The sequence below is a fragment of the Ascaphus truei genome, chromosome 7 (genome assembly GCF_040206685.1).
Source record: "Ascaphus truei isolate aAscTru1 chromosome 7, aAscTru1.hap1, whole genome shotgun sequence".
Lineage (NCBI taxonomy): Eukaryota > Metazoa > Chordata > Amphibia > Anura > Ascaphidae > Ascaphus > Ascaphus truei.
The window spans coordinates 61,739,139-61,754,711 of NC_134489.1; the positions used below are offsets into that span (position 1 = coordinate 61,739,139).

The window sequence follows — 15,573 nt, forward strand, 5'->3', positions numbered from 1 at the left end:
TGTTGCGGGGTCATGTGACGTCACGTTGCCATGACAACATGATGTCACGTGAGCAAATGACGCTGGTTACCATGGCGACGCGTCGCCGAAGATCAGGTAAGAGAAGCTGCAGAGGCCTCACGCGGTCCCCCAGTTCCTTAATTTAAGTGCCTTGGGGGAGAGCGCGGGACCTCTGAAGCCACCGCGCCCCCCCCTGGAAATTCTTCCGCCCCCAACTTTGCGCACCGCTGGGTTAAACAACGAAAATGCATAAAAAGGGGGCCACTGAAAAGTGCATACAGATGAAATCTCTAGTTCTGGCCATCCTCCGTGTGGCTCCCCTGCCATGCGTCTTCAGTACGCGTACGTGATTGACCCAGCTTTCTTCATGCATTAGCGGGTGAATGCGCGCCGCAGGGGGCACCAAATCACCTGCGGGCAGCCGGCGGAGAGCTCACGGAGCTTCCCTGGAGTGCGTGCCGGATCCGAAGACTGCATCTGTATAGCATTACTGTCAAACACTATTACACTAACCCAGTGTTTTTCAACCAGGGTTCCTCGGGCATCCCTAAAGAGTTCCCTGCAATTTTCTGGTAATTTGAAAATTGTATCAAATACAAAAGAATTTACAATGCATCTGATCACAGAGTTATTAGGGAGGGTTGGCGGTTCCTCAATTTCCTTTAGGGTTCCTTAACCCCAAAAAGGTTTGAAACTAGTGCACTAACTCCTTCAGTGCTCTATGAACGTACAACGTAAGCCATTAAGGGTGGCACCCTGCAGGCCCTTGCGTTACCAGTAGGAGGAAGCTAACGCACGAGCGCTGAAGGGTGATCACGTAATCTTGCTGTGCCTGGACGTTCTGTGACCATAACTTCTGGCACTGAATGGGTTAACGTAGCAGTCTTCTGCCCTTTTCCAGAGACCAGTGTTTATAGGTTACCATGGTAACCCCAGATGCTAAAAATGAAGAACATTGATTATTTTTTTTTAATATCAAAAACATTTACCGGTTATAAATTATTTTTTTTAGATGCTGACAGTACAAGACACAATCATTATAGGGGATGTGTGTGTGTTTGTTTCTGGGGGGGATCACTGCTTTAAAAAGTGCTCCATAAAACATGATATTGCATTTGTTTCTTTGTCTCCCTTCTCTTTTGTTTCTCCCCCTTCCTCCCCCAATCCGGACGAGGAATAAGCAGTTCCTGGCTCAGAAAGCTTTTTTTTTCTTATTCTTTTCAAAAAGCAATAGCTATTGCGTTGAACTTTTGTATTGCCCATAAGTTTTTATGAGAGCCAGATTGACAGAATCATTGTCTCATCACTCACAAATTAGATCCTCTCATTTAGCACATAAAGAAACACTATAAAGAATATTTGCTGCAAAATGCCTCAGGCTCTTAATTTTTAGTTTTTACCAATTTTTTTTTAATGGTGCAAAATTCCCATTCTCTAGGTACAGACTGTTTATTTGCTGGTGGGGGGGTAGAAACACCCTTATCTTCGAGACTAATATGAGTTGACCGTCTTATCCGGTGATAAGAATTCACTGGCTTGCTCGCCATCTTTTTGTCAACACGGTTCCCAAACGTGGAGATTTTTAGCACCAAATATATGGTTAGGTATCCAAGTGCCATATATACTAACAGAACAAAACAAAAAAAGTGCGCAAATTATTATTAGTGCGGCAGAGATCCCATGCTACAGCTGTGACAGACGGTTCTGGATGCTGTGAGAGAGACAATCTGAGACCTGGAAGTGGCAGTGCGGCGTGTGGTAAACTCATGTATTGTACATGAAATGTCTATTACCAACTAATCTGATGTACGCAGATATTATACCCTAATCAATATACACCTATATTTTTACAAACTTCACTATGTGCGTTTGCGCTTTTGTCTTTTTGTGTTACAGTGCCATATATACTAAGCAGTGCTACGGGCCATATATATATATATATATATCCCGCCTTAAACCTTTCTCACTGACTGCCCCGCACCTCTGGATTGCCCTTCCCCTCAATACCCGACTAGCACCCTCTCTATCCACCTTTAAGACCCACCTTAAGACACATTTGCTTAAAGAAGCATATGAATAGCACTGTGGATAATCCTGGACACATGATACATAAAGCTTGGCCTCCTGCAGACGCACTTACCAGAACTCCCTCCTACTGTCTCTGTACGTTCTCCCTACCTACCAATTAGATTGTAAGCTCCTCGGAGCAGGGACTCCTCTTCCTTAATGTTACTCTTATGTCTGAAGCACTTATTCCCATGACCTGTTATTTATATTATTTGTTATTTATATGATTACAACATGTATTACTACAGTGAAGCGCTATGTATATTTATGTCGTTATATAAATAAAGACATACAATACAATATATATATATATATATATATATATATATATATATTTTATTTTTTTTAAGCAGTGCTAAGGGCCATATATATATATATATATATATATATATATATATATATATATATATATATATATTAAGCTGTGCTAAGGGCTATATATATATATATATATATATATATATATATATATATATATATATATATATATATATATATATATGTAGTGCTAAGGGCCATAGATATATATTAAGTAGTGCTAAGGGCCATATATAACGAGCAGTGCTAAGGGCCATATATATATATATATATATATATATATATATATACTAAGCAGTGCTATGCCATAAGACACCTCCCAGCGCCGGAAGACACCCTGCGGGTCCAAATGAAATTCACTTTGGCCAAATCATAATGTTGCTATTTATTTCTCACGGCACTTCTTGGATTGTACGCTCAAGTTTAAAATGTGCCGGGGAGGCAGCAGGAAACATAGCTGGTACTCAACACAACAACACGTCAAAGTATTTATTTTAGTTTCCAGTTTAGTTAACAGGGCTTTACTGCTTGGCAAAGCAGCGGAGTACAATCTTTTATTGGCTCCATGGTAGTGCTGCCTTTATAGGATTAGGTTATCTGCCTAGTGATTAAGCGATTGCACCCAGCAATCTGCCAGCCCTATGCTGTTGGGATACCCAGGTCCTGCCTTGAGAGCTTCATAGTCTTATTAGTGGCAGCGGTTCAAGTGGAATTATAGCTATTATACTCCATTACACAGACAAAACAATTTACTTCTGCAGAGAATCACGCTGACAGCTTATCCAGTCTGCAGTTGTTTCTTTCTTTTTTCGTGTATGGAACGTCAAGAAATTGCCAGAAAATGTATTTTTTTAATGTTCTAAGTACTTTTGCACAGTTGAGGCATATGACAAAGGAGAGCAGTTTCTTTCCTCTCTGGAGCTGAGAATCTGTTAGTTCTTCATTTGTACGAAGAACAGGAATGGGCTTCTTAGGGTGCAGTAGATTGATATGAGGAATAAAGGCAAAAGACAATAAATGGTGTAGTATGTCTCAATACAGTGTGTGGATGGATTTAAACTAACACTATACACGCACAGAGTTTAGTGTTCATTTAAATCCATATACGCACTTTATTGAGACATATTTCACCATACTGTATATTGTCTTTTGCCTTTATTGCTCATATCTATCTACTGCACTCTTAGACGTCCATTCCTGTTGTTCATGATTCTTCGTTTGGGATTCACGTGCGATTCCGAGGGATCTTCTGGCTGCAACCTGATTGAACTACTGCGCCTGAGAATATATAAGTTTGAATATTCATTTTTTAATTACTAATCATTGTTTATAACTGTGTATTATGCACGAAAGTCTTAATTTTATATGTTGTGGTAGGATATACTCGTGCAGAGTCGCCACTTTTTATCATCTTGTGTACGGCCAAGTAAGACAGAGACAAATGGGAACACTTCCACTTTTTTCTGCTGGTTCTTTTTATTACCTGTTTTCTTCTGCAGTTGTAATAATAATGTTCTCTGACTGTATATCCTCTAGAGCAGCGATGCGCAAAGTGGGGGGGGGGCGCGAGACTTGCTGCGGGGGGCGCGGGGTTTACAGAGGCCCTGCGCGCGCTTCCCGAAGGCATTTAAATTAATGCCAGGGTAGCTGCAGGGCCTCTGTAAACCTTACTTACCTTGATTCAGACACTCCTGGTGACGCGGGGTCATGTGATGTCACGTTGCCATGACAACGTGACGTCATGACGCCATGACATCTGAATCAAGGTGAGAGGGGGAAAGCCAGTCGGGCGGCGCAGGGGAAAAAGATTGCGCCCCTGCTCTAGAGGCCTTGCGAGCAGGGCCCCATTGCCTTTTGTACAGTATGTGTTCTCCCTTGTTTGTCCTTATTTGGTATGTTGTTCTGTTATGGCAATTTCTATCATTCTGTTCCCTCGTTGTACCGCGCTGCGGAATATGTGGCTCTTTCTATAAATAAAAATAATAATAGCGCTTCCTTTACAAGGAATTTAGCACACCGTGAGTCACTGCCCTGATGAGCTTACAATCTAATATTTGGGGCTAGATTCACAAAGCTCTGGGAAAATAGCACGATGTTACCTAAGGAACAGGAATGGACGTTATTTTCACTGAGCTAACGCCTTATTCACTAAGATAGTTCTAAGAAAAATTAACGGGCGTACTTGACCTCATTGGATTGGGCTTAACATCATGTTTTGTCAATACTGTATAACACTGTGTTATCTTTAAATAACGTGATGTTTGTAAAGTCTTGGTCACTCCCATCCAGACTCTGAAATAGGACTTGAACGAAAGAGAATACTAAAACTGGATGATAAAGGTTCCTGAAATTCGTTTTTATTATCTTTTTAATTTATTAACCTGTTGAGTAGCCCAGATAGTTATGGGCAACCCAAGGCTAGTTGAAAGCTTACAATTCCAAAGAGGTTAATATCTAGCTGACTCTGCACTAGCCTTCAGCCCTTTGCATACCAAAGAGGCTACGAAAGGCTTTGCTTGGAAATGCCTTGCTAACATGCAGCGGCAGATTTCCAAATTCGCCACCCGTAGGCACTTGCCTGTGTCCGTCGCCTTCTTGGTGCCGCCCTCCTACTCTTTTGGAATCACGGCGACGTCACCAACGTGGCGCCGTAAGGGGGTGTGTTGCCATGGAAATGCGACATCATGACGTTATTTGATGTCGCAACGTTGCCATGGCAACGAGACACCGTGTGATGTCACGGTGGGGGCGTCCGCAGTGTCATTTGATGCCGGGATTCCAAAGGAGCAGTAGGACGGCAAAAAGGAGGCGGCCGACACAGGCAAGTACCTTCCCATTAGGAACAATAGGCACGACAGTGCGGCAAAATTATATGGGGGCGGAGATTTTTTGCCGTATCGCCTTAGGCCCGGGCCTAATGGGAAATCTGACACTGCTGACATGTATGGCAAAAAAAAGGGTAACCCCCATCAGGGCACCTGCCCCTCATCAACAATGAATAGTATAAATATATATAAACTCGTCATTAGCCCCTTGAGTGCCAGTGAGGCTACCGAGGCCCTCTCAATGAAAGCCCAGGTAGCCTCATTGGCACTCAAGAGGCTAATGAAAACAGAAACCACTCACCCGCCTCTATGTTTCGCTCCTCCAAGATCTTTAGGGTTAATGAGCCCCAAAAACTAATCCATTGTGATCCAATGGGCTGATGCCCAACCATTTATTTATTATTATTTTTTTAAACCACACACAAAAAATTTCAATAATTTTCAAAAGTAATCCATTGTTCACTTGTTTTATTATTATACCCATTAAAAGTTAAATTGTAATAAATTCATCTGTACATGGAGTAGAGTGCTAGACAACTTGGGGGCCTTTTTCTGTCCATGTCTTCTCAATACCAGTGGTCTTTTTTGTATTCTTTTCACAGGACACCAGCGTCCGGAAACAACAGTGCTGAACATATTTTCAGATTACGACTACAACCGATCAGTTATCACGATAGCCGCTACTATTGATCAATTAGGTGGGTGCGTTCATAATGGGTTGGAGTGTTGCAGTTAAGGGGTTAATGCTTAAAGACATAATCCACCATACTCTGTTTAAAAAAACAAAACCAAGGCATTGCAGGTCCCTGTGGCAGCGAAAGGGTTGTATCTTTTGATACTATCCACTGAGATTCTCTCATTTCTTTGATTGTTTGTTTATGCCGCCGGTCTCTTGCTTGCATTTGTTAATTGTTGGGTTTTTTCGGAACCACTCCAAAAAAGAACCTCTAAAACTGTATCAATATTTTCTTGTGTATTAATACAGTCAGTGTGTGCCTGAAAGTCGGACAGTTTTGGTGTCCGAGGTATGGGGTGGTAATGGGCCATTTTTACTAAGCAGCATGTCCATGAATCTAATAAATGGGCCGTACTGCACCGACACACTTTATTCGAGCAAATACCCAGTATGTACCTGGCAGATACCTGGAATGCGCCGCTCCTCACCTCTGACAAGCCCCGTTGCGTTTGCCTTCCCAGCCTGGGTTCATGCCTGGCTGATGGGCGTCTGATCTGTTAAATGATAATGATTAGGATTTAATAGGCTGCAATGCTTCGGTGTCTACCAGATGGCATAAATTCATGAATTGTAATACAGTATATATATATATACTGTGCAGTATTGCAGCCAGCGGGAATAAAATGCTTCAATCCCTGCCTGGAAAATAACCCAATGCACTCGGGCAGAAAACAGTCACAAACCTCAATACACCCGGGTATACCCGAATTCATGGGACTAGCCGAGCTCGAATAAAGTGTGTCGCCAGTGTAAATGTGCGTTGCGATTTGACATCGCCTGATCAAGACGGTCCAGAGTGACCTACGGCTCCACTGGAAATGCTTGCGATGCGGAGTGTCTTCCGGCACTCAACCACTCGATCACTTGGTGTAGCGATCACAAGGTTGCGGGCAGGCCCCCCAGGACATGAACCAAAGGAGACGATACTCCACTTCCATTCCGATCGCAATCGCCCCCTAGAAAAAGAGGAATATAATGCATGATGTACTCTGTAGGTCATAGGGCCCATAGAGTGTCAGAGTACACCATAGGATGCTTGAAGGGTTAAAGCAGTAATCCCTCTTACTAACTCCCCTTTTTTTCAGGATTAGAACCGGGTGTCCTTCAGAGCTAACCTGCACTATTTTCAGCTCTAGACCCCCTGGTTCCCTAGATACTTTCCAGTGAAGTTATTCGTATTACTTCCTTTATTTTTTATTTTTAAAGGGACTTTAAATGGCTGTCCAATCAGAAGCCGCAACAGATGATGTCGCGGCTTCCTATTGGCCCGAGATTTGGCTACCGTTTCGTTCCCCCCTTTAAGGCAGATTTATACCAGATAGCTTCACCAGTAATTATCTGGAGCGGGATTGCTGCTCTGTTTAAATATATGGCCTAAAAGTGATTTGCCTACACACAGAGCAGAACTTTACTCTTCATGTGCAAGTTACTTTGCTGGTAGCTTGTTACTGTGACTAGTTGTATATTGTGTAAAAAAAAAAGGAAACTATTTTTTAAAAATAGGTAGCGTGGACCCCCAATAGCTTACAGTATAAAAGCTTTCACATTTCACGGCGTTCCTTCAGGTAGTTTTATATTAGGATAGTTTGTAGGACTGCATCATGTAAAGTAACCCTGTGACTTTGTTGTGTTTTAAAAAAATGAAAGGGGGTGAGGTATCGAGGCAAATTTGGAGAAAAATGTATGCAAGGTAACCCCCTAATGCTAATCTTTATCCTAAAAACCTTAACCCCGTACCCTAGCCTTGCCCTAAAAAGCTTTACCTTAACCCCGTACCCTAACCTTGCCCTAAAAATCTTAACCTTAACCCGTACCCTAACCTTTCCCTAAAAAGCTTAACCTTAACCCATTTCCCTAAGCCCCTAGCCATACCGACCCTACAAAGCTTAACCACAACCCACTACCCTAAAACCCCTAAAGTTAACCCATAATACTAACGCTAATCACTTGCCTTAGAGGCCCTCAGCCAGCGTCTGACTGTCCTTGGCGGCTGCTGAACGACAGCGGCAGAGTGTCGGCGTGCAAAACCTGCCAGGTCTGAGGGGGCGTAAACTTCTCTACTTAACAATGTGCGTAAGATGTAAAAAAAACCTAACACTTTGTTACCCCTGACACAAGCAGAGAATGGAGCAATGCGTCACAACACACTTCTCTGTGCACTTTCTCTATCCGCATACATCTCCTCCAGTGACTTTATTTCAGAGAGACACCAGTCGCCTCTTGTAGAAATGGTTCCGGATCCTGTTAGGATTGCAATTATTTGCTGGCTGATGTTGCTTTAAAAGCTCGGAATAACATTTGTTAACATTATTTTAGCTGAGCAAGTGAAAAACGGCTCCCAAGGGAATAAAAAAAAAAGATGTTAATTAAATTACTTCATTTGCTGAAGAAACAAGAAGCTAATTAAATGTTTAACTCTTTACACAGTCACTAACAATTTATTTTATTTCTTTTACTTAGCATTTCTGTTTAACCCTATCGGTACTAGTGGGTGTGCAATGTATAAGCTTAAAGTTCTGCCTGGGTAACAATAGTTTTTTTTTCTTAAGAAAACATAGCACATATCATTCTTAAAATGTAAAAAAATCTGTTTTTTCTTTCAAAAATTCGTGTTAGAAATTGCTTGGCCTGAGGAGGAGAGTAGAGTTCTCGAAAGCTTGTCTTAAAATATCAATTGTTAGTCCAAATAAAAAAGGTATCATCTAATGCTGATGTACTCATTTACTCTTTAGAAATCATAAGGTATATATTAAATAACAGAGACATCAACAACATATCTGTTTTTGCTTCTTTAAAGCTTTCATTTGAAAGCAAAAGGCATTCCTGAATATAGAGCTATCGGGGCTGATTGATAGAATATAAACCCAATATTCTTTGGGCACTCATGCATGGCAAGGATTTTTCCTCCCCATTGATTCTGTTAATCAAAATAAAACATATCTAATTATGTTTAATGCAGCCATTCCCTTTCACAGCTCTGTAAGGAATCCCTTCTTCGCCTTTTATTTGGGGACTTTCAAAACAAAAAAATGTTTTGAAAGGGGCCTTTTTGGCTTCACCCAAGTGAAGAAAAATAGCAATATATAAAGCACAGGCTCTGCGAATATGTTTTATTTGCCCAGAATGCTTTGAGTTTCCTGCTAGGACCAATGGGGGTTGGAGTTTGGGAGAGTGTACTGTACATCACCTATTTGTGGGGAGAGTTGATATTACTTATTTGTTCCGGACTGTAATCAGGAAAAATAACAGTATTTTCTGTTGTTACCATGTATATCAGAACTAATTTGACCTTTGCTATGTTGTTGTTTAGGTAGCTCGGTGACCTCTGCCTGTGTGGAAGGCTTCAAGTGCATTGATCTGTGTCAGCATGAGGGGATACATCCCTGTCTCGGAGCCATAGATCTTGTTCCTATTTATCCCTTATCACATGTAGGACTGGAAGAGTGTGGTCAAGTTGCCCAAGGTGAGTTCTTCAAACACATAATACAGGACAACAATAAAAAAAGCACAGGATAATTACCACAAATATTTAGCGATATATTTTATAGCATCCACTTGAATGAAGTGATGCAGGGCAATATACGTACATGAACTTTTACAGGCACCATTAATGTAGGCCATTAAGAGCTTGTCTTTCAATTAGGCACACAAGGTAAAGTAAAGTAATTTGCCCACAGTGATTAGAGTACACCTTATTTTTGCAAAATATTGCTGGCCTTCTCCAATACAGGAATGGCTAATAGTATTGCATGATCATCGTGTATGTATATCTTTATTTCTATAGCGCCATCCATGTACATCGCTCTTCACGGCAGAAATACACGTGACGTAATAATAATAGGAGACATAATAGGAATAAGCGCTGCAGATATAAAAGTAACATTAGGTAAGGGAGTCCCTGCCCGGCAGATCATACAGTGTAAGTGGTAAGTAGTAAGAACTTACAGAGACCGTAGGAGGTGAAATTAAGATGTATATTGCTTAGACAATGTTGTCTTCAGAGGTCTTAGAGATGAAGATGTTGGACGGAAAAGAAGAGGTGAAATGACAGGCACATCAAACAAAAGTTCTGAAAAAGGTTCAGCAAACTGAACAATATCAATGTAGGGGTAGTGTACAGTCTATGGGAGTTACTGTAGCCACAAGATGTCACTGTTGTACCTTTGCTACTAACCAGCCCGTGTGCATTCTCTTTACAGTCTTTCATTGCATTAATTACATTCAGAACAAACACTGTTGGGTCTTGTGCACAAATCAGCATTGGTGGTTTAGTACTAGCTACCACTAGTACTGAAGTGAATAGCATTGACATCCACTAGTAAAGTGTATTGAAAGAGACCCAACAAGGGGTTATTCAAGTTAGTGGAAGTTTCCATGTGTTAATACCCGATCGGAGGTAACGCACTTTAGAACATAACGTCCATAGCGTTTACTCTTTTTCTGTCTATTTGTTAAGCTCCCAGAGTGGTGTCTTTGGTATTAAAATGATGGTGAAAAGCTAATTTTGAGTCGTTTGGAATAAATTACTCTTAATATCAGTATATAAAGGTGTTTTGCATTGATCTTACCCAGGAATATGGGGAGCGGTTTTATGGAGCAATGGGAAAAGTTACACAAAGCACCAATAATGATGGTGGGAACCCTTTCTGTATAATTCAGAGTTCACATAGCCATATTAATTCTAAGGCTGGGGCCATAGAGGGGTGAGCAGATCGGAGCCGCGCTGACGCTGAGGCTCGCCTGCTGAGGCTCGCCTGCTGAAATCTGCGCAATTTCATGTCCATGCATGCGAGCCAGCGGGCGCGATCGGAGGCGGGGGGAGACTGAGGGAGGCGGGGCAGTGACGTCGCTGGGCCAATCGCCCGCGACGCACCGACGTCACGGTGGCCGACGTCACAGCGCCGTGACGTTGACGCTGCTCCGCACTGATTGGATGTTTTCAGCCGACAGCGCGCTCAAAAACAGCTTGGCTGTCGGCTGAAAAATCCAGCGCCTCCGCACGCCTGCGGACGCTCGCGTGAGCCCCCTCTCAAGGCATCCTCATTGAGGATGCAGGGGCTCAGCGCGGAGCGTCCGCACGGCTCAGCACGGCCTGTCCTTCTATGGACTCGGCCTTATGGGGGTTTGCTGCTGGTTGTAATACGTTTTAATGAACTTTACGGAGCACTTCAGATGTAAACAAGCTTTCAAAACCTTACAAGACTCTACTTCTTACCGGTAGGTACTGTACTCTGTCTAACGAACTGTGTTAAATATAGTAAACTTTGAAACAACAAAAAAATTAAAACAAATGGTTGCATTTGATGCCCCATAAATATTTTATAGGGTAAATGTCAATCCACATTCCCTTCGTGGTACATACTGTAGACCTTTTTGCAGATATTGCAGAGAAAGTGGCCACATGTGTTCCAGGATGCAGCGTATTTCTCTTTGGCTACGCAGATGAGCAAGCAAAGAAAAGTCTGGTTGAGAAAAGGAAAAGTCTGGGGTGGTTTAGGAAAAAGTCCGAAATCGATCTAAAGGAATTAAAAAACGATCTCGGAACAACACCATGCAGAAGTTATGGAATAACAGGTTAGCATTGGATTTATTACCTATTGAGAAAACACTGTATGAGCGATCTTCATTAAGAACACTATCACATAGAAACCCCATTGACCTGAATGTGAGTTTATATGCAATAGCTCCCCGATTGGCATTATTGCAGTTTAATGATTATCCCTTTATAACGCATAAAAGCCCCGAACCACAGACGTCCGTTACTGACTAAATGAGGCGCTAAGTTAACGTTAAGCATTAATGTTGTGAAGAATTGATATAAGGAAGGGGGGGAGGGACACCCAGGTGTGCGTGTCAAGTCACAAGCATCATAAGTCAGGCACAAAGGATCACAGCAGCCATTTTGTCTGTTTCCACATTTTGAGTAAAAGGAGTATGTGAGTTGCATGCAAGAATGATGTTTGTGCAGTCGCTCCCAGCAGAAATCAACCCCCACCAATTCTCAGATCTTCAAAATATCTTCAAAGCTCAATAACGCAGCATAAAGAGCTGATTTTTTCCGGAAACTATAATGGCGTAACTGCTAATGATGTGCAACGCATATCCACAATGGCCAGTTCAAGTTAACGCAGGGATTTAACGAGAGGTTGATTAAGTCAGAGTTAAATTTGGCGTTCCATCCAGAACCTGAAATATGGGATTTGGAGGAGAGGGTAGGGGTGTGGATGGGAGTAACGCCACCTTTAGGTTAGGACATGAATAACACCATGTTATTTCAAGCTAACATAAGGTAGTTCTAACTTAACCTGCCGTTAAACCTATGCTAATGAGATGAACAACTGTCGTTGTGTTTGCTTATAATTATCTTTGGGGATATGCCTTAACCTCAGGGAAATGAATGGGCATTACTGATTTTGATATGTGCCCATTATGAGCCCTGAGTTAACGGACCTGTGTGAATCTGGGCCATTGTATATTTTTAATGGGATATGTATATCACTGATCATTTTGTTGCGCAAAAATTCAATTCAATAACTTTAGACTATAACTATGGGGTAAAATGTTCTTAAAAAGGTTTTAATTCTGGTTACCAGTGTAGAATACATATGGAAATCATTATTGTAAATACCTATTTATTTTAGGGGTTGGATTATTACATTGAAGCCACCAAAAAACACAGACAATATGCAGCGGATGTTTTGTTTATTTTTAAGATGGCTCGCCTGCCTCTATTACATATTGTGACCCTTCATCATTATCATCGAAAGTTTAGCAACTGTTGTCTGGTTGCCGTTATCAACTTGTATGTGAACTGGTATCACAAATTCCAGGATCGCACCTGTTGTGTCCACCGTTGGTACAAACCTTCTTGGCATTTCATTCCTAAATGTAAGTTGGCCTCTGCAGGATAATTATCAAAAACCTTTAGTCTGTTCTTACAGGTGAATTAACTTCTGGTTCAGGGACGGCCAACTTCTGTCCTCAGGGGCCACCAACTGGTCACGTTTTCTGGATATCCCTTTTGCAGCTCAGGTGGCTCAATCAGTGGCTCAGTCAGAATGATTGCACTACGTGTGCTGAAGCAGGGATATCCTGAACACCTGACATGTTGGTGGCCCTTGAGGACTGGAGTTGGCCACCCCTGTCCTAGTTGAAGTAAAAATCACCCTTTCTAATAAAATCATTGTTTTCCTTCCCTCCATCGTCTGATTTCCAATGAGTTACTTTGTGTACAAACAATAGTAATAACAAAAGCTGACAATGCTTGATTAAAATAAAACGTATGGATTTGGAATTGCTACTGGTCGCAAATAAGATGCCAGATCCCATTTCCTTTCCATTTCTTTTCCATTAACTCCGCACAGATTCTACTTGACCGTTTTCCCAGTCTTTAAACAAGATTCTAAAGCAGCGAATTAGTGCGGGAAGGGGTTGGGAAAGGCTTATTGTCGATGTTTTAAAACGTAATATACTTAAGTACAGATGTAGCCAGACTGGCTGTCCTCGTGATGGGATTTCCACTGCTCCGGTGCGGCTGCAGCTCTCGCGACAGTAAGCTGCCCAGGAGGATTACCTCTGTGGGGTTCCATGCTTCTGAATGGGACCCCGCGGCATTAATCCTTTTGGGCTATCTACAGGGAGATAAATATCGCTACTCACCTTTCAGATGAGCTGCGCAGCTGTCTCTGCATCTCTCCGACTGGATTCGTGTCCCCGCTCGCTGTATACAGATTATTTTTTGTTTAAAAGATGCATTCTGTGCTTAGTTGTCATGAACAATTTTTCTCTCCTATTAGTTATCATGAACAATTATCTCAATTCCAAACTGCAAATGCACCTTTAACGCATGGGTTCCCCCAAGCTTGCTAATCATTTCTCCCATTCCTAGTCAAAAATAGCTCCTCACTCCCCTCCCCACAAGAAATAAACCCATATCCTTCCTGTGTGGTAGCACAGAAAAGCAAGACGCATGTGGAGTCAATCTAATCATCTTTTCATGAATAAAAACGCTTATTTTTTTAATTATCCACTCCTGATGTACAATTGATTTTGATAGTGGAGGTATTTTGTTATACGCGGACTATAAAAATCAGCTTATTTGTATGACTCTGGGCCCTCATCCCAGCCTTCTGTTTTCTGTTGTGCTCCTGACCATTGTTTTGTCTGCCTCGGACTTTGTGTATATGGCTCCAGTAATAGGCGCTACCACAAACATCCTTGACACAGACATTAATAGCATTACCGTCGTTACTAACACACAACACAAGCATTCGGAAATACAAATACTTGAACATTTACTGCTCGTCATTATCTGTATTCTTTCTCGACCGCTGTAGACTTTTTTTATTTCTTCGCATTTGAAACAATAAGGAATGTGCCAAATATATATATTTGGTTTTAGCATTTAGATATTTGACTGCATGTTAGTCTTCTAATAATCAAATCAATTCATTTTGAATTTTGATTTATATAATAGCAAGAGCCCATGTCCCTGAATATGTGGTAAATTCATTCATTTATTTATTTATTATATTAACTTTATATCCTGTTTGCTTAAAGTATTACCAATTATTGTAATCATGTGTTACACATTATCTTTTGACCAATGAAGTTCAAGTCAGTGTAGTATATATTTCTTGTTCACTGATGATGTCGCATCCCCTGACGAAGTCGGTAAGCACAACGAAACGCGTAGGGTCTGATGTCATCACGCATCACGTCATCACGCATCACAGAATTTCCGTGGTGTTTCCCTGCTACCTGAGGGACATTTGTATACCGGCAGGTGTTTTTGGGTTCCTGGCTCTGTGTGGATACTAGCTGAAGGAGATTTGGACCTTTAACATCTATATCACTCCTGGTTCCATTATGATTCTGGCTGCTGTCGCTTGTGGCGTATGAGAACATTTGTCCTCTCCGGCGGCGGGACTACAGGCGTGTGGGTCCCAGTGAGTTGATCTGGAGGTCCCTCCTTTCTATCATCACAGTGTTATTACATCAGGGTCATCATATGCCAAGATACCTTTATGTGAGTTTTAATCTCCTTAATCTTTTAAGTGTGTATTGTCTACCACACATCTATGTTATTACATTTTATACATCTGCATCCTTGAAGATAATGCACTAGGGGAGTGCACTTTTTTCTATCATATATATATATATAATGGAAATAGCCGTGTTAGTACAGTTGCGATAGTGCAGAATAAATGAGTTCTTCAGTATTAGGTGATACCTTTTATTGTTTGGACTAACAATTTGTCATAGGACAAGCTGGTTTACAAAGGAATCTATGGCTAAAACAGAGGGTTGGAAAGCAGAAAAAAAGAGATTTAGATAAGGTAGGTGAGAAAGGGACGTTTGAAGAAGGTGACAAGTAACAGCATGGAGGTGGAAGGGGATGCTGCGGTGGGGGGAGGGGGAGTTGTGGATAAGAACATTGGAAGAGAAGCAGACAAACATTTGTGATGGTGTGTGAGAAACCCCATATCCGCATTAAGTCCTCTTGTTTTGGTGTCAAAGAGTCTTATCATTCTGAGTTCAAATGTATTCCGTTCTTGGATGCATTTAAACATGGGACACCTCTGATTGAGCCGCCTGTGCTGACGTAGGGACTGATTGAGCCATCTG

The 15,573-nt window shown here is 41.7% G+C and overlaps 1 protein-coding gene across 3 annotated transcripts in view; it reads left to right on the top strand.

Annotated features, from left to right (window-relative positions):
- The window catches only part of FTCDNL1 (formiminotransferase cyclodeaminase N-terminal like), an 81,172-nt gene that overhangs the window by 6,821 nt on the left and 58,778 nt on the right, over nt 1–15,573 (top strand). For all 3 annotated transcript variants that reach the window (XM_075608711.1, XM_075608709.1, XM_075608708.1), the window contains exons 3-5: nt 5,813–5,908; nt 9,257–9,409; nt 11,326–11,520. In XM_075608711.1, the coding sequence (XP_075464826.1) occupies nt 5,813–5,908; nt 9,257–9,409; nt 11,326–11,520 (444 nt within the window). The remainder of the gene's footprint in view (nt 1–5,812; nt 5,909–9,256; nt 9,410–11,325; nt 11,521–15,573) is intronic.